This window comes from Phaethon lepturus, unplaced genomic scaffold (assembly GCF_000687285.1).
Source record: "Phaethon lepturus isolate BGI_N335 unplaced genomic scaffold, ASM68728v1 scaffold8102, whole genome shotgun sequence".
Taxonomy (NCBI): Eukaryota; Metazoa; Chordata; class Aves; order Phaethontiformes; family Phaethontidae; genus Phaethon; species Phaethon lepturus.
This window is the reverse complement of record NW_010521177.1, coordinates 42268-61744: the sequence shown is the minus strand read 5'-3', so window position 1 is coordinate 61744 and position 19477 is coordinate 42268. Positions and strand designations below refer to the sequence as shown.

The 19477-nt window shown below is 46.8% G+C and overlaps 1 protein-coding gene across 1 annotated transcript in view; it reads right to left on the bottom strand.

The window, feature by feature from the left end:
* The window catches only part of LOC104616421 (ankyrin repeat and SAM domain-containing protein 1A-like), a gene marked incomplete at its 3' end in the record, with an annotated part of 51814 nt that overhangs the window by 18000 nt on the left and 14337 nt on the right, over window positions 1–19477 (bottom strand). The window contains exons 10-11 of the mRNA XM_010281426.1: window positions 15918–16035; window positions 8411–8982 (exon numbers count right to left, since the gene is read on the bottom strand). Of these exons, the coding sequence (XP_010279728.1) occupies window positions 8411–8982; window positions 15918–16035 (690 nt within the window). The remainder of the gene's footprint in view (window positions 1–8410; window positions 8983–15917; window positions 16036–19477) is intronic.

Sequence of the window (19477 nt, the reverse complement as noted above, 5' to 3'; positions counted from 1 at the left end):
TTCCAGACATTCTGCAGATTCAGAGTAATTGAGGTTTGACAATAGAGGGGCCAAAGCCAACACAAAGGCAGCTTTTCCAAAAGCCCGCACGACGCAGGCTCAAAATACCGCTGTGATTAGGGTGCTCGTGGGCAGCGGGCAAAGCTGAGAAGATGCTGCGTGCAAACATCCATCTGGGAGACAATATAGCAGGTGCTGCTTTAAAAAAGCAATTAGGTCCTGCCTGCTTCCCTGCTACCCTGCTGATGCAAGACACAGGTGATCTAAGGCATTTTCCAAAGAAAAGTCTTTGGTTAACGGATACCTGATATTACTGACTGGTACTGCATCCCTGAAGGTGGAAGCAAGGCTGCTCGGAGCCAGCTGGGATACAGCCTCGGAGCAGAGGGATGGCTGGATCGCAGCATCCACCAGGATCTCTCTGAAAGGGATGGGGCTGCAAACATTAAGAGCAGGAGAAGGATCTCTGACAATATCTGCTGGTTCCTTAGCGCAAATGTAGTCCTGCGAAATTTGGATCCGGGCTATGAATCTCATTTCTAGATCAGTGACAGCACATAAACCACTTCTGGTTTAGTTTATGATGCTTCGGCTTATGTTCACAACATCACCATCCTACAGAGCAGCAGCCTCATATTTCATCACTCAGTATATTCTGTGTATACAAAAGATACCAGCCTGTGTCATGAACCCAGCATAACAAATACCGAAAGCCTGGAAAATACAACGCTCAATTAATTCAAACCTAAACTACAAAAGCAAGCCAGTCGTTAGAGGCACATTTCAACACTTAAAACTTCAGAGTTCCCATGCTAGATCCGCCTCCAGCAGCATGTGCTTTCCACACACAACACGAGGACTCACTACATTTGTTATTTATTTCAAGACATTCTGTAATGTTCGTTAGTGATAAGGCGCGCACACATTTTCTGGCTTAATATGGTCTCCGAGAACCTCATTTGGATCGGGATCAGGGACTGTTGCTTCATACCACTCTCCAGTCAGTGTTTTTGTACGAATCCCAAAATTACAAATCTGAACACATACCAAACGGAAAGGAATTTACGGTATAAATTTGTATTTCACAACCGGTGTGTAGTTGATCTGCAGTTTCAAAGCCCTCCAAGTATCAACGTTTTTTGACAAGTACCCAGTAAAATTCAACGTTCACAAGAAAGATGGTCAAATGCGACAAGGCATCTGCCCAAAACAGTGAGATGGCTGGACACTGGTTATTTTGAACTCACCATAAAAAAAGACAAAAACCTCTTAAGAATATCAAAGCAGTTCACTGTCTTCACAGCTACATTTTCATACCCTCCCATCCTGACACACAAAGGGAAAATTATGTTCGGCTTTTGGTGCAAAGGTTGTCTCCAGCATGCAGGATGCAACACAGCATGGGGAAGTACGTTTGGATACCTCAGGTAGAGCCACAGAAATGTTTTTTTTGTGTTTTTTGTTTTTTTGTTTTGTTTTGTTTGTTTGTTTTTTTTAAATAAAAGCTTCTGCAGTGCTGGAAGATGTGATGTAAAGTGGTAGAGAACATAATGGAAGACTGAATTTAGCAAGGACACTGGGGCTGGACATTTCTGTTCCTGAAAGACTCCTGAAAACACTAATGATTGCAAGATCGTTACGTAATAAAAATATCTGTCAGAGGACAAATAATTTACATTCAAAAAAATCAAAAGCTTCTGATTCAGAAATACTGAGTTAATACACTCGAAAAGTTAACAGAAACACACAGCAGTGGACTGAAATTGTTATATTATTCTAGTGCACTGGATGCACACACGCTAATTTAGGTCCACGTTCAGCCTGTAATTGGTGACCTATAAATAAAAGGAGAAAGAAGTCATTGTGCATTTAGATCTGCACTGAGGGTGTTTTCACAAATTCTTTTGAAGGCGTGGATGGAAGGTTTCTTCCACGCACAGGGTAGCTGATAAGCCACAACATCTCACTGTTTTGCAAACCTGCCTCAGGGAGAGCCGCTCTGGATACCTCTCCGGTTCCAGATGAATTGATACGATGCAAAGAGCTGGCAAATAAAATTCTTGTTACGTCTAAACGTTGCTGCTAAATACAGGAATAAAGTACACTTTGTCTTTACATTCGCCTTTCAGGCCAGAACACCAATCAATTTTACCTATAAAACTGGTAAATTGTCTTAATTTGGCTTGGATTGGCTTAGTTCCGACTTGGTTTATAATTTTAACAGGCTGGCCATCTGCAACAGATACAAAGCAAACCTGTAAGGTGGAAACACAAAAGCCTTCACTTCAAAAAGTTAGTCAGGATGGAGGAAATCTCACCACTGGGGGCAAAGGGAAAAGACATTCGACACGAGGAATGATGTAAGAAGTCCTGACCTTCGCACAGGAAAAACAAGAGGAAACGTTGGGGTCTGGAGATAATAATCAGCCCAATAATTAAGTTGATTAAGATCCTGATGGACACATTTGTTTAGAATAATAGAAATCAGAACAAAAATACTGACCACATTACTGCTCTTCCCCTAAACAAACAAGCAAAAAATTATAAAACATTTCAAGCAGGCAAAGGGAAAACTGAGAGCTCAGAAACGAGGGCCGGTCTAGGCAAGGGACATCGGCCAAAAAGCAGCCAAGGCTCACCTTGCTTTGAAACAGGCTCTGCCTGATCCCACAAGCCAAGCCCAGGGCAAGTGAAGCATGAAGTTTTAAACACCTGAACCAAAATATAAATTAAACCTTTTTGGATCCATAGGCTGCTGGCAAGCAAGCAAGCAAGCAAGGAGCCTCGTGACCCAGGCGGCAGGGCTGTCCTTGGATCGCGCAGGACCACGCGAGCCAGAGCTGCGACGGCCAGCCTGTGTGCTGCAGGTGGTGCGAGTACGGAGAGGCTGAACGTGTTTTCTCAACTGCATTTCTCACTTGAAACACCGGCATTTCGATCTACAACGTGGGCCGTATGGGAGCCATTACCTGGCAGGAAAGCGGCACGAGCTTGTCAGAACAAAAACCACTGAGCTTTTACACGATGCAATTTCACCAGGCACAAAAATAGCAGCTCTCCCCCTGAATAACACGGGAAATACTTGCATTTTCTTTCAACACCAGCTTGCAGCTCTGAATTTCACGTTCTGGGTGTTGTTTTAAGGCAGCAGCAGGTTTTGCATCAAGAGCTTTCCTGAAAGTTTCACATTTCAATGCAAACGTTCTTAATCCTCAACGTAAGCGCGTAATTAAGGCACTAATTCCACTACGTACTTGAGCACCCAAGCAGTCCTGACAAGGTTAAGAGAGCTCAAGTATTTAAAAGCCACCCCATGCAGCCACAACCTCTAACAACTTGCTCCCCAGCTCTTCCAAACTTGTGATGGGAGGCACGACAGATGTGCCATTTATTCCTGGCATCCATTCTATGTGACATTAAGACCCCAAAAATGCACCAGCAACAGGTGAAACACCACAGCCATAGTTATTGCAAATGGGAGAGAATTCCTTCTGTGGCAATAGCGAAAGACGGAGCACCACCACAATTATTCACAGGAGGTGGTGATGGTTGTCCAGCGCCATAATTAGCGACAGAATATTCATTAATTCTTCAACCAATTCATTTTGGGGAAAAAAAGCATCAAAGTGGTAGACCGCACATCTCCTTTTTTCTAAAGTAAGCTCAAGTAAAATGCACGTTTTATTCAGTTCCCTAAATTTCTTTTGAAGGAGGTTTAATCTCTTCCTAAAAGAGCTAAAGACAGAACACAAAGCAACTACCTCATTTCGTGAAATTGATGCTGGAACCTCTAAGCCCAGCGCTCATTCCAAATTCAGCATCACAGCTACTTACTTGATAGCAGAGAGCTGGAAGTGGAGGATTAAGGGATGTCAGGAGCCAGGACTGAGGCTAATTCTCAGTAGCCTGCGTCATTCTTCGCCCCTGAAGACCTAACCTGTCTTTTTTCTTACCTACAACCCAGAAAGGCAGCTAAGTCAGCACCGTGCCTCAACTCCAGATGTCTCTGCTCAGCGCGTGGGTGCAGACACGGGCTAGTGACATCAGATTGCACAGACACACGGATGATCCAGGAATACATGGATGATCCAGGAGATTGCATTAAGAACCACCCCACTGCAATCCTCAAAAAACCAAACCCCCCGCCCCAGAGCGGGGTGTCCTGGCTGCGCTGCGGCACAGGCAGGAGCGTGGGGTACAAAGCAGAAATGAACAACGGAGAGAGTTTCTCAGCAGCGCATCGGAAATCTGTGACAAAGGCACTAAACCCAAATTCCCGAAGCCAAGACACTACCCAACATCTCTGCGTTTTGCCGAAGCCAAACGTCTCCCCTCTTCTTCCTCCTCTACAAATGGAGCCCGTTTATCTGGTATTTGCATTTAGGGGTTTTTCACTTCATCGCGTCGCTTGGTCCTGTGAGGAGGCTGCATAGGACGCGGCTTCCCAATACCCGTACGTCACTTTTATCAACCTGACGGCACCTAAGGGACAGAAAGTGTTTGTCACCGCCCGACTTCTCAAGCCAGAGCAGTTTTGAGAGGACTATTTTACAACATCTTCAAGTCCAGCCATCGTCCTTCGTCGCTTCCCTCGCGAGATTACATCCCTGCTAATTACTCTCACTGTCAGGAAGCTGCTTCACCAGCAGAGCTGCGGCAGCTCAGCGAGTCAACGTGATGAAGTTTTACTTCATCCTTTGGCACAGACACGCTGATCTATCAAATGGATAAAAGGACCTGGAAAAGGAGGAAAAAGGAACCATTCAACACCTAAACCTGTCTGACAGCGATCCGATTGCAGCAGCCCAGAATAAAGCAGTTATATACCCCTTAGCCTTTGTTTAACGGCTTACGATTCGTATTAGACCACGTATATGTTGCCTTTTATCCCAGGAGGCCTGGAATAGCTTATCACCAAGAGAGAAATCACTTCAGCCCTTCCTGGATCACACGCTGAGGCGGGGAGGGTTGGCCGAGCAAACTCCGAGGCACTTCGGTACCGCTTCGTACGCCGCAAGGTTTGCCCATCTACAGCAGGGCTGGTGCACGGACCCGGGCACACGCGCAGGGCTGGGGCTGCTCTGCGGCGGAGGAAGGCAGAGTTAATGTGCCTTTATGTTAATCTGCCCCGGAAAGGGGCTGGCAGCCAAGCCAAGCCGGGCGCCGAGAGCCCCCCTCCGCCTTCAGGAGTGCAAACACAGTTTATTCTCCTATGCAAAATTCATAGCGAGCTGCGACTACCACGCACTCTTCTCCCGGCTGCTAAATATTTATGAGCTGATTACAAAAACCCAAATTTATCACTTTAGACCTCAGCCAAGTTTGGAGGGATTCTAATATTTATGCTGACTAGGAGCTCTACCCCCTCACACACTTCCTCTCCCCCACCTTGCTTCCCACTCAAGCGAAGGATCGAGCATTTTCGGTCCTCACCCCTCTCCCTGGGCAATACATTGCTGTTTGCTTTAGTAATTTCTCTGGCTTGCTTGCAGAGAGTTTGTATCCGACAGCAGCCGTGGGGGGCACCACGTGTGCGGTGACGCTCCCGTGCAGGAGCCGGTGGGTCGGGAGGCGGACGGGATGCGCGCTGAACATCCTTGGCAGCACGGAGCACAAAGCAGCACTGTCGACATCCGTTATTTGTGCCAGGCCCTTGGAGCAGGGGAGCTGCAACTGGAAACAGCAACGGGCTTTGCCAAGTGAATCATTTCTTCCCCATCCCACCCTTTTGGCAAAGCCGGCACCACCTTCCACTTCCAACAAAGGGCATTGGCAGCGCTCAGAAGCAAAGGGTCATGTCCCTTCCCCAGCCAAGCGGCAGATCTTCCTGCTGTCCCCAGTCACCCATGGCCCAGAGCGATGCTGGCCCAGCCTCTGCCATGGATCCCATCTGTGCACGGACAGAAACGGGTCCCTCCCCAAGTCCCCGGCGCCCTGAACAGACACACCTACTGCTGGCAAGGCCAGCGGGCACAAAGTCCCCAGCTTGTTTGCTACAGCTGCGTGTTGCATAGAGCTGCACGTGGATCGCCTTCCTCCTCAGTTGCCTGCATAAAGACTATTAAAATTAACAGAATAATGCATATAAATCTGCCATTGTTTCCCCTCAACACAGAGGAAGAGCCAAATCATTGCTAACAGGGGCGGCTCAACAAGGTTTTATATTAGCCTGGTAAATTCAGAGGCTGCAAGTTGCATCTAATTCAGAGCAGCTGCATTATCCCATTCAGGGAACTAATTAAACCTCCAGCAACAGCACTACATTTATGTTTAAGTCTCATTGTTGCCATTATGACCAGCCAGATCAGCCCCTTTCTGCACATATAAATCACTGCAAAAAGACTCCAAACGTTCCCCGCAGGTGCCTCTCTACCATTTCTTACCAATCACAGGAGTCTGCTTTAGGGTATTTTATAGCAAGAACTGGCCTGACCATAGAAACTACTGACTATCAGCAGCTCCCTTTTATGCTGCTTCTATAGAAAATTGCTCTGCCCCGTGAACCATGCCTCTCCTGCCGACAGCATCAAAGAGTGCAACCGTTGCACCAGGAGTCAGAATGAGACCCCACATGCCTCCATACAGTCATTGGAAATTAAAGAGCAAATCAAGCTAAAGGCAGAGAATCCCCAGCTTCTTGTCCTCCTTCTTGCAAGAATATTCCACTTTACATGGTATTTTTCACTAGGAATAAAAACATTCTGCAAAAAGAGGCTATCGCCATCTCACAGATGGGGAAACTGAGGCAGGGAGGAGAAACCCTTGTCCAGAAGCATTCAGGCTGGTCCATGACAGCTGTGAGACCCCAAAGCAAATCAATGCTCCGGCCACAGGATGCTACTACCAGATTAAAGCAATTCCACAAAATGTTTAAATTACATCAGAAACAGGAAGACAAATAAAAAAGTGTACTATCAAAACCTGATGGCTTTAAGTTAGACCTGCCCCATTGTAGACAGATGTGAATTTTTCAAATTCTTTCTCCGATTTCCTCACCTCAACATAACAAGGAAGGAAAAGCAGATTTTCCTCTTGTGGCTTGTTAGGCCGACAGTGGGTGGAAATGATGCTTTTTGTTTACAAGCAGGGAAGCAGATCTGCGGGTGCATTTCTCTGAGCAGAGGAAGCACAGGCACACTAACACTTGACCTCTGCTACTAGTAAAGTCGAGCAGCACTGTAAAGCCAAAGGCTCCTTCCCTTTCAATGTTTGCTGTAAACAGTTCGGTTAGGCATGGAAAGCACAGGGAAAATGATCTGGTCCTTTCAAATAAGCCTTCTGCTGCAGAATCTTTCACTCACAGCCATAGTACAACGGACCCAGGTAATCAACAGCAAAGCCTCCGCAACCAGAACAGCTACAGAAGAAAATAAATATATTTGGCAACCCTGAAACACTGCAGGGAGTGAGAGTATGAACTGAAAGATGTGCTTGTACTGAGGAGGGATTCCCACTGTGCTTTTAGCATCTCTCAACACCTCCCTCTTCCCCAAAAGAGGATTTTATCTCTGAGTCAGAATCAGAGGCGCAGCTGAGCATCAGTCAGTGCGCAGGTGAGCAGGGGCACAACCGTCCCACGAGTTTACACGCCCGGCACACGCAGCTCCACACCCCCAGCACCACACCAGGGGTTTTATTTCCTTTCAGTGTACAGAGTAGTTCATCTGAGCTTATCTCTTCTGCAGCGCTGCTGCTCTACCAGCAGAGATTCATCTCCAAAGAATGTTTCAGTAATGCTGCGGTGCTGAATTTCAGAGGGACACTTAATCTCGCCTGAGTGGTTCACTAGGGCCAACTTTCTGAGCATGAAATATTTAACTATCCATGGGCCTCCTGTACTATAATAAAGTGACTTCTAACAAGCCTCTGAAATAAATATGTGAAGAGGAAAGCGGGAGCTATTAAATTCACAAAACACAGCCTAGTTACTCTCTTCCTTCCATCCCCACGAACCCAGGACACTGCTCAGCCCTGCAGCAGCAGGGACCCAGAAACAAAACATCTCCTCCAAATGCTGGGAGAGTCCACAGGGGAAGAACTGGAAAGAGGAGGTCAACGTGAAGATTTGTGAGAAGCACTGTTATCAACTCTCCCTCATTTCAGGTATGTAAAAACTTATCTGGCTTGCCGAAAAGAAATCAAGCCCTGTGTTTGAGCAACTTAAAAAGCTTTGAAAAGCCCCTCACTTCTTGCAATTCTGCTTCTCCGCCACTCCAGTTAAGCCTATCTTTTGGCATTTAACACCTTAGAGACTTAGAAGTAAGTATTTGCCTGTTAATGTGATGTGGGAGTTAGTTCAAGTAATGAAAAACACCCAGGACCTGCTCCGAAGGCCAGTGCGGTAAGAGAGGAGCTCATGCTGTACAGATTCATTCCTGGCACAGCAGCTCTTAAGCAAGGTCAGCCTTACCTCATCCCACTCCGAAGCAAAGGACGGGGACTTCTCCAGCCTCTTCTTCCCAGTGCTGCAGTTCGAGAGCGATTCGCTCCGGCTCCCCATGGCATCGTCCTCTGTCGGAGAGCAGGTCAGAAGATCAGAGTCCGATTTGGACAAGCTGCGGCTGAGTTTAAGCTCGGCTTTGGGCTTGCTCCCTGGGTGGGCTCTGCCCACAGCTCTGTCCCCCTCTTCTTCAGCACCGCCGGGGTGCTGTAACACGTGGGGCGTGACTACAGTTTCAGGATCCGCCCGGTTGACGTGCGTGTGCTGGACGGTTGCGTAGACCACTTTCTGGTTTTGGTCTGGCGAGCTGGTCCGTACTGATCCAGAGGCAGGTAAGTCAGCATCCTCCAGCTGCATAGCAGGTGGGTGGCTTGTAGCTTCCGTGCCTCCTTTCTCCGTGGAGGAAACGAGCCTGAAAGGGTCCTCACTTATCTCACAGATCGGGGAAGAACCATGAAGCAGCCCTGAAAACTGGTCTGGAACCTGGATGTCCTGGGCGTCGGCAGAGTCCTGGCTGCGGCTGCCACTGCTCCTCCTGTGGTCTTGAAGGGGATGAAAACAGGGAAGGGGGGGAAGAAATAAATTAAAAACATGGAAGAAGCAGCAAAATTCCAGCTCTCCCCCTGCCCTCCCTCAGCGAGGGAGGGAGAGATAAAGAGAGAACAGTTCAGTATTGTTCCGCGTGCTCAACTTGTACCCAAAGTCATGGCATTTATGAAATTCCAAACACTGGCCTGATTTATGCAATCTGGCAGCTCTCCTTGTTGTTTTATTCCTGTTAACACTAACTATCAGGCCTTGCTATATAAGGCTAAGAGAAGTGCTAACTATATCCTGCAGAGAGAGCAAGTGAGGTAGGAGAGGCAGCGACGGAGGCTCCTGGAACATCTGATACATTTCCATAAAGGCCAAAGTGTTATTTAGAGCAGCGCTCCCTGCTCTTGGCACGAGCTGCAGGGTGGGAAAACTTCTGGACTGTAATCAACCTGCGAGTTCCAAAATCCATTCCCCAAAAACAACACTGCTTTCCTCCCTAGTGGTTTCCGAGTTTAACCTCTCCTCCTTACTCAGGGGAGAGAAATAAACAGTTTACGCAATAAAAATCTTGATCAAAAAGTCTCTCTCTTGCAAGCAAACCACTGAACACAGAATGGTCTGATCTACTGCAGCAAGCTGTGTGGAATACCGGCTGTCCCAGAAATATGACACTTACTCAGCTACTCCTGCACCAACATCTTTAATATCGGGTACCAGGGTCCTCCATAAATCACGAATAATTGACTGATCCCAATTGCCAAGCGTGTGCACAGACATGTACTCACCTTGGTCACTTTACACACGTGCACTTGAACTATAAAAGCAAAACTTGGTACAGCTGAGAAGTATAACTTTTGTTTGCCAGGGATTCTTACAGCTGCCCATAATTGCTTGCAAATTTTAACCACTTCCACTTAGTGCTGAAGAAACACTCTTCAGTCTGAGGACCAAAAAAACATTGCGGCAGAGGAACAATAAAGCAAAGCTCCCCTATAACATGGCTCCATCCAGAGAGGATGTTTAGACATGAAGAGGAAACTGCTTGCTTTGCAAGACAGCAGCTCTTGGAAGTCAAGGCAAAGGAATCCTCATTTCAGCGAGGTAAAATACACTAATGAATTTTACCTATCTTTAACTAAAAGCAAGCTATTAGCAACAACAGCAAGATCAACTCCTTCCCCCCAGGCATCCCTTCCAGCACTAGGCTTGACCAGGTCCTTCTCAAACACTGGCACCCATCTGGTTTTGTGGTCTGCCCTTACACCAAAAATGAGGCAGGAAAGGACGGAATTAGTCATTTGTCTGTGCAAACCGCTTTAGGTCCTGGGGTCTCATGGGCTCTGTGTTTGATGAGGGTAGCTGGTCCCTCTCGCAGGCATTTGTTTACTCCACAGAAATGCTAAAAGCAGCTTGCTCAGTTGGCAGCTGAGTCAGGAACAGCAAAAGCCGGAACGGAGGTTAACTGCCAGGGCAGCGCGCCGGCAGACCTCGCCTCTCGGTGGGATCGAGTGATGCGAGGGCTTATTTCATTCCGGATCCTATGAGTTAAAGATTCCAGGACAATGAAGTAGTTGTTGATTATTTTGCACGGGCACAAGTTCTGCAACTGAAGCTGCCAAGGGGGAAGGCACATCCCCTGCGGGGTGGCGGTGTCACCAGCATCATTCCTAATGCTGGTTGGGGAGTGCCAACAGCAGCAGCCGATCAGAAGATCGTGAGACCAGACTATGTTCAGTTACTTTGCATAAAGTCAGGAAGCTGTAATGCTGGAGAGAAACCTTAGAAGAGATCAGACACGCTGTATTCATAGGACAGACTGGGATTAGTAAGAAAAAGCTACCGAGCTCGTAAGGGGCACACAGCATTGACGGGACAGTCACATTAACCTGATGGGGAGGGAAAAACTTTTGCAAAATCAACAGCCTTTCTTCTTAACCTCTTTCCTTCCTTGGAAATAATTTCTTCTGTGCCCCAGCTTAACCTTTACTGACATTTCTGCTGAAGGCAGAGAGGCGGCTGGCAAAAGTTTATGCCACATGCTGGAACACTTGGGTCCAGCCAGAACAAAGTGCTCCAAATCCAGCTCCAGAGACTCACAAACGGGCTCCTGTTGAGCGGAAATCACAGCCGCCCATTCATCCTCAGGCAACAGAGGAAGACTTCGAAATACAAGGCAGCTGCCAGGGAAGGAAGGGATGAAGCAAGGGCAACAGCACTTGCTCAGAAGATGCAAAGAACATCTTGAAGGAGACATTTCAGAGCATGTAACACAGACCCGGGCTGAAAGCTGCAGACACAAGAACCAACATCGGCGGGAAGAGCAATCTTGCTCCTTTTTACCACTGAGGTGCACATGGCAGGAACACAGAGGGTTTCCCCAGGGGGTCCTGGAGCTTCAAGGAATCTTTTGGAGGTTTCAACTAAAGGTGCCTCAGGACAGCTAGCAGAGGGACCAGAATAACCACTGGCCATCTCGGGAAGGTATACCTTTTTGGGAGAGGTTACTGACGTGATTCAGCTGATGTGCCAATCACTTTTCTCATGGCAAAAAGATGAGCAGCACTCATTTTCAAGGGTGTAGTGAACTTGGAGAAGGGGAAAAATAATATTCAGATGCTAGAAAAGCAGAGATCCCAGTTCTATCCATCCGCTGCCCTTCCAAGGCATTTGAAAGCACCCTCCTCCAGTTACAACTTTTAACTCCGAAAGGGAGATGACCTTAAGACAGGGACTTCTGTCCAACTGCCTTAGCTCATTTCACACCCAAGCACAGACATCCCGACTTCTCCAGCCAATGTGTGCTGCAGGTTCCACCGACAGGAGGAACTTCCATCGCCTACTGAGAACAGGAACCCCTTCCTGGGTACAGACTGTTTGCTTCCCAGGGAGGATTCAATGAAGAGCTTCCCTGCCAGCAGCCTGATGATTCCAGATACAAACAACTTCCCTAAACTCCTAACACTAAGCTGCAACTGCTTTCCCTACGTATCAGCAGCAGGATTTGTTTCATGCCCCTGGATTAGGAGAATGAAGCTGTTATTGCAGCTGCTTTTTGCTAAGCTCCCTAACCTTAAAACTAGCGAGGGCATATGCTAGCCTTTAGCTTTCATATAGAAAAGGCTCCCCATGCCACATCATGCCAGAATTTGTCAAGTGAAGAGCATGCAAATCTATCTCCTGCGGCAGAGAAGCCCAGAGAAGAGAGGGAAGGTGGCTTTTAGAGTGCTACTTTAGAGGTACAAAAATAACCTTCAACTGCAGTAGAATTCAAGCAAAGGCTCTTCTACACAGCGAGGTACTCTTCTGAAACCCAGAAGTGTACAGTACACTCCTGTTTTGGTCTCAAGCTCAGTCATTCTGGGCAGAGTTTATCCTCCAAAAGCTACCTGAACTTCTGCTCATTTGTACTCCCTCCCCCATTCTACTTTGAAGAAAGGGCAATAAAACACTGCCTGAGCTGCTTAGAGAGATCACCAATGTGACTCTGCACAGAAGCTTCTAAATACATGATGACAGCAGAAATGCAGGCTTGGACCTGAGACACAGGAAAAGGGTCTGTCCTCCAGCCACGATAAAACCAAGGGAGGGCATGCAGGCTGTGTTTCTACACTATCATTCACCTCATGGCAATCCAAGAGGTTTCTGTCCCTTCCAACCTTTGTTTGCAATACGCATGTGTCCCCACAGATTCCCTATAGTGATACCGATCCCACTGCTTCTGTAGCCATCCTCTGGCTCTGTGAAAAGATATTTTCTTCAAATCTCTCAGCAGCACATTTTGTCTTTTATCATTGGGTCAGATATCTGGTTTAGAGCACAGCCATACATCTAGTCAAGCCAGTAAAACCATAAAGAAAAACTCTAGCAGGAGGAAGGGCAAAAGCAAGGATTTCAAGCTGGGCTTCCTATGGAACAAGCACTGCAGAACCTCAAGAAGTATCAGTTCTTAAAAACTGTCAGAAGGAGCCAAGTCAATCCTACCTGCAGATGGTTACTGCTGACAGCACTTGTGGATGACTCTCCTGAGAAGCGAGACAGACATCAAAACTCAGTTTCTGTATTCATCCTCCATCAAATCTCTCTGAACACAGCAGGAGTTTACAGTCTCCTCCCGGTCAGTTTGCCACTCCTGGCTTATTTACAAGTCCCATTACGAGGTCTGAATGCCCTGACTTCATGCATATGATTGCACGTAGTTTCCTTACCAAAGGGGATGGGAAAGCATTTGGCTCAAACCTCTCCTGATACTCTGCCCAAAACATTAGTCCAACTTTTCCTAGTGCTCCAGCATGTGACAGCAAACTGCTGTAACATACACAAAAGGCAACCCAAGCCAAGCGGATAATACCACATTCATCTAGTCACTGGCTACAAGACAACTTGCTGCAAGAGGAACAAAGGCAGCTATCGCATATGAAAGGCACCATTAAAAACAGCGTGCCTGAAATTCAGCCTTTCCGCTGCCTTGAAAAGGCCTTCTCAATAGCCCGCAAGAATCAGAGTCCTTCTCTTCTGACCAAAGGCTCCTCCAGAACTCATCAAGTAACATCTAGAAGCCCAGCCTCTCAGATCACGGGCCAAGAAGCAATTCAAAGCTATGCTTCAGCCTGCTCCTTGTCTTGGGATTGAGCTGCTGCCTTTGATGCTCCAGGACCTTTCTGATCCAGAGATGGGAAAATTCTCCAACACCCCCATTAAGGTTTCAGTCCTCACTCGGCCCTTGTTTAACTTTTTGCCCAAACGACTCTGCCGCTCCCTAAATGCATCTTCTCCGCCCCCATCAGCATATACCTTGCATTTCATACTTAGCTACATCTGCTTCCACATGCCCTTCTGGCATCTGACCCCAACTACTGCGAAAGCCGGAAACATTTGCTTTTGTTCCCAGTGTAATAAAGCAGATTTCAAAGCTGATCCACCCTTCCAGCAGTTATGAAACTCACGTGCAGAAAGCAGCAACCTGTAACGCTGGGACAGAAAGCAAAGACAAAAAACACAAACCAGAAAAATAGTCAGTGCTAAACACAAAAGAGAAAAATAGTGCCTCATTTCCTACTGGGGTTGAGAAGCCTGAAGTCCCCGAGAGGACCAGCAGCAGGTGAAAGATGACATGGGGCTCTGTCAAAGCTCAGCTGCTCCTGCAGTATAGGGAGAGCTGCCAGCCAGGGACACTGCCACACGTGCAGTCGTGCCACAGGGATCACTCTGAGATGGTTTGGAAAACAGCTGGTACCCTCTGGAGAAGGGGAACAAACAATTGTGCCCCTTTCTCCAGATCCACCACAAAGAGCAATGGGATATGGCCCTGGCAAGCTTAAGAAATGCAACAGATGAGAAATACGTTGGCTGAGCCCCTTCACCTCCACCAGATGGAAGGCTCCACAGTACTAGTCATAGTGCTAATTGCATTTTAAAGAGCAGACAAGTCCTGAAAGATGAGAAAACTCAACTGCATCCGGGGATTTCTCTCACTACAACAGTGGCAAGGGCTCTAGGTTTGCCGCAAACACAGTAACACTCTCCGTAGGCTGCAAACCCTGAAGTCACAACTATTATCTTTCTAGCTGTACAGACAGGACTTTACTCTGGATCCTTAATAGGCTAAAGATGCTTCCCACAACCTCTCCATGAAATGGGGCTTAGACTGCCTGGAGTACCGCCATCATGAGGGGTTCAGGGGAAGAGATTTGCATCAAGGACAAGCAAATGGATTACTTTGAGATTTTATTTTAATCTGACACATAATTACGATATACCTTCATTCATATTAATCAAGCCTAGACACAGTAGCCAGAGAAAGAAGCAAAGCAGCCAGGAATAGCTCGCACTTGAATAACCAGCAATAGCTAGACACTGAAAAGATAGCCTGAAAGTTTCTGGTTCAATGGCTGTTGCCCAAGGACTATTCCTGGCCAAGACCACAAAGCACCAACCTGAAAAGCATCCTAACTTTGCCATGGGCAGCAAGTGGCTTTGGCAAGTGCTGGTGGGAAAACAATGACCTCCTGTGACACCTTAGACAAGCTCAGAGCATGGCAGGACTCAAAAAAAGCTATCGTGCTGCAAGAAGGAAAAAAGAAAAAGCTGCAGGTCTTACAGGGCAGTAAATGAGGCATCACATCGAGTCCTCATTATCCTCTGTTCATCCTCAAAGTGAGACCGTTTCCAGGTTTAGAGTCCAAACTAAATCCTTCCAAATTCCTGCTCAGGACTTTTGAATAAAGTAAGAGATGTTTTTCCTCTAAACAAATCTTTTGTCACTGAAGGAAAGCCAAGCAGCCCAGCAATAGCCAAACACAAGAAACAAGGTGTTCCCAGATCCTTTGTAAAGCACGGAAGTCCCTCTGGGAGACGAGAGGCTAGTTCGATGCTTAACCTGGCTATGTAGTGGATTTTCAGTCAGATCTAGAAAGGGGCTTGCTCTACACAGGTTTCTTTTCCTCCTTTGTTACTTTACATCTTGAATTAGCTGTAATACAGAGCGGGATGTTGATTCTAGGACCGGGATAGCAGGGCCAATCATCTGCCGATACAAACATGCAGCGCCAGCAGGTCTTCAAATTCAGCTGGGTGGAGAATACGGCTCATTTAAACACTTGCATTGGTTCATCTCACTTGTAACAACACGGCACAGCCTTCCGCCCCTCTGCATTTACTTGACTGTGCACAAGATTTGCTTATTTTTTAAGTTAACAGAGGAGGCACTCGCAATCTCTTAGCTGTCAAAACAGCAGAGTTGCCCTTCCTCCATGCACATTTTGTACAGGAACATTTAGATCTCTCCTTTATAAAAGTGAAGATTACCAGGAAACAAAACAATTGCAATCCAGACTCCAGCCGCCCCACCCAAAGAGTTTAATTGTTCCAGTTACTCTCTGCCCTCTATATTTTCCTTAAATGCATCTAAGCAAACAGCTCTGCTTTTTGGATGGTCACTTACCTTTTGTTTTCCTATCCACCACCACTGGCTTTTTAGTTTCTGCTGTAAGCAACAGCTCGTAAGGGTGTTCCTCTTCCTCAGCTCCACTTCCCCTCCTCTTTCCTCGTGCAACAGAGGCCTAATAATGAAAAACAGCATAATGTAGTGCTCCACAAAGCAATGCTGTTTATCCCAGCAATAAAGCACAAGGCCTCTTTATGCCATGGCTTAAGCAAGGAACTGGCAGAGGCAACACCTTCACTGTGGAGTGCAATCCAAAATGTAATACTCGCCCTTTCCGCCCCCACCCTCAAAAAACCCCCCCAAACCTCCAAGCCCCCTTTATTTTCTAGTATTTAAGGCTGCCAACAGCTTTCTAGCACTGACCAACTGATTCACTGTGCAAGGTCTGCAGGCAGCCTGGAGAGGGGAAAAGAGCTGAGACCGTTATTCCTGTTCATCCCAACTCAGACTTACTGTTGCTATTGGAATTTGCATCGTCATTCACTATTTAGTTGCTGGCCCTATTAGGACATGGCTAAAAAAAAAAAAAAGCGCCTGAGTCCCTGTCACCTTCTCACAAGTCTCAGATCTAGCACTTCTAACCTCAGGATGCACAGCATATTTTGGACTAAAGAGCCCTCAGGTAACACTACATAAACTCAGCTGAGCCTCAGGATGTGCAGCAGCAATTGCGCTCATTTAAATCCCCCAAAGCCCCTTGGTTACAGCTTGTTTGTAATATTGGCAAACCCTCCAGCAAGCTGCTCTGGAAAGCCACCATCCATGGTGCAGGGATGAGGTCTTGATGTGGGATCCAAATGAGACTTGCTGCAGACTGGCCCATGTTGGTCTACCTCAACGCCAAGGATGGCAGGCGTTCGATGTCCTTAGGGAGCCACATGTGCCATCCCAGTGCTAATGCGGCTAAACTGGACTTCAAGGCATCCTGCCTGCATGGTCAGCTGCCTTTCAGCACCATCTCCTGGCCAGACCCCGGCAGGTTGATGCAACCCAGTCCCAGGAGCCATGTATGCCTACAGCCAACCATGGTGGGGTCAAATCCAAGCCAGAAAGCAAGTGAACCCTACCTGCTGCCAAAACAGGGAATAACAGGTCTGAACAACACATCTGCCCAAGGCGGGCTCTCATAGTGCCCACAGACTCCTGGAACTGCCACTGTCTAGACAGCAGACTAAGCACCACCTCCAATTTCTTACCCAAAGTGAAAGCATCAGCGTTGCATGAAGGACAAATAGGTACCTACCGGACTGCAATCTAGCCAGGACTCCTGGAAGCTTAGGGAGTCTCAGAAAGACACGCAGGAGTCAGCAGCACAGACAGGAGTCCTACATCCGTGTACTGTTTCTGCATAAGCCCAGCTGGCTTTTAAATCAACTCTCTCAATGGGAGGAAATGGGCCGTGTCCAGCAAAGAAAGTATTTATTCTACCTGCTTCAAGCATGAGCTGTCAGGCAGACCTGCTCCTTTTCAGGTGAAGGAGTTCATAATGCGCAAATTAAGGAAAAAAACTTCTGACCAGATGGTGGCATAAAAACATCAGACCATAACAGTAGGTAACAGGCTCTTGCCAGAGATCTTGGAAAAATACTGCACAGCAGCAGCCTGTCGTAACAGTTGTAGCCTGGACCTCAAGCCAGGCATGAGTATACTCCTCAGGCTCCTGCAGACGATGATTATTGCACCATTCTCTTTCAAATGCACTAAATGTGTGCAAAGGCAGTAGCTCCCCAGCAGCCCACAATTCCCAGCTATTGCTTTGTAAACTTTTGTGCATTTATAGGCCTGGTTACACTTTATTTTCTCCACCTCTCACCCTCCCAAGCTTCAAATAAGAGTTTCAGGTTCAAATTCACTCAAAATGAAGAGCATTGTTTGCTGGAGAACCATGCTTGCTCCGTAGGCTCTGCAACCAGGAGTAACAAAATCAAATAAAACTTGCTTCCAATTAATCTTTCATTTATTTATACATGTTGGTTAGCATGTATAAATATTCACTACTAGCAAAGCCCCAAAATAAGATGTTGTCAATAATGAGCATGCTCTTTAAAGTGTACTTAATCCACAGCAGTGGACTTGGAAAGACTTTTTAAAAGGGTAACTCATTTCTTTCTCCTCCCCCACCAGAACTGCAGACCAAACTGCTGGAACAATCATGGCGCCTTGTCTTTTGTCTGCACTTCCCTTTCGGAGATGAGTAGTAAACAAACGAAATTGAAGTTTAATTTGACAACGTAGACTCTTATTCAGCTAAAAAGCCAGAAGGTTTCTGCAGATAGTGGAAGAAGGCACTCAAGCACCTCCAAACAATCAGCTCTTTTGCCTGTTTGTGCTAATGTTTTTCCATGATGAAAGTTAAAAGTTTCTTGTTTATGCACATCTGTTTTGACTGATAGCCCCATTTTGGCAACGGAATAAAAAGACTACTTTTGAAACTAGAGTTTGGCCCAACCTCAGAATATTCAATGACTAACTGTCCTGGCTCTAATGTGAGAGCAGGTCTGGAGGATGGCAGATCAGTATGCTGCAACGAGACGTTTACAGCATTCCCTAAGCATATTCTTGTTCACGCCTGCCCAACCCAGAGCGAACACGTACCGAGATGATAAATAATGGGCAAGAGTCAGAAATGCAGAGCACCCCAGAAGTAGCAAGCAAAGAAAAAGAATCAGTACATCTAGACGGTCATTTCCAGGCAGTGACACAGGCTGCCCATAAGTTCTATCAATTAAATTGGTTGCAAATCAGCATCTCCCCAGCGAGTCCCTTTGCGTACAAGTCTATTTGCCAGCAAGATTTCCTTTAACGGATCATGTTTCCAAAGCCTGGCAGGACAACACAGCAGGTGTTTCATAATGAAATATGGCAAGATAACTCAGCAGGAGAAGTCACTGCACCATTTCCCTCCCTTGTGCTTATCATCATGAGCAAGTTCTGCTTTCCAATTGTGCCAGGACCTGCTACCCGGCTCTCCTCTGCCCAGAGCCGGCCATGGCACTGGTTATCACACACTGCAAAACCTTTTTAACAGCAGTGGAGAAATCAGCCCACAACTTCACATTTCAGTTTCACTGTTTATGCACTGTTTGGAGCTTTACTCTCTCTATGAAAAGTCAGTTCTACCAAAGCAAATAAAGTTTACTCATGTCTCATGTAGATTTAACATACTTCAGAAAACAGATCCCATTCATGCCTTGTAGGAACTTCAGCAGATCAACACATTCAAAGCAAAGCATCTGGTGAACTGGAGTCCCTTCCGACAGCTAGACGCAGCACACGCTCCACTTGTTTTTACATACAACCTACTGCATTCAGAAGAGCAAGAAAATCCGCAAGACTTGGTTTTGCTTTGAAGATTTTCCTGGGCGTCAGCAGAAGTTGCCAGGACAGTTGTGGTTTCACACACCCCCATACACAGGTCTCCTGGAGAGCCCTCACATCTAAGGTTCACAGGCAGGTGAATGAAAATGAGCAACAGGAAGCCCAGGAGCAACAATGCAGAATAGAAGGGCTTTAGTTTCATCAAAAAGCAGCTCACATGCATTGACCTCTGCAGAAGA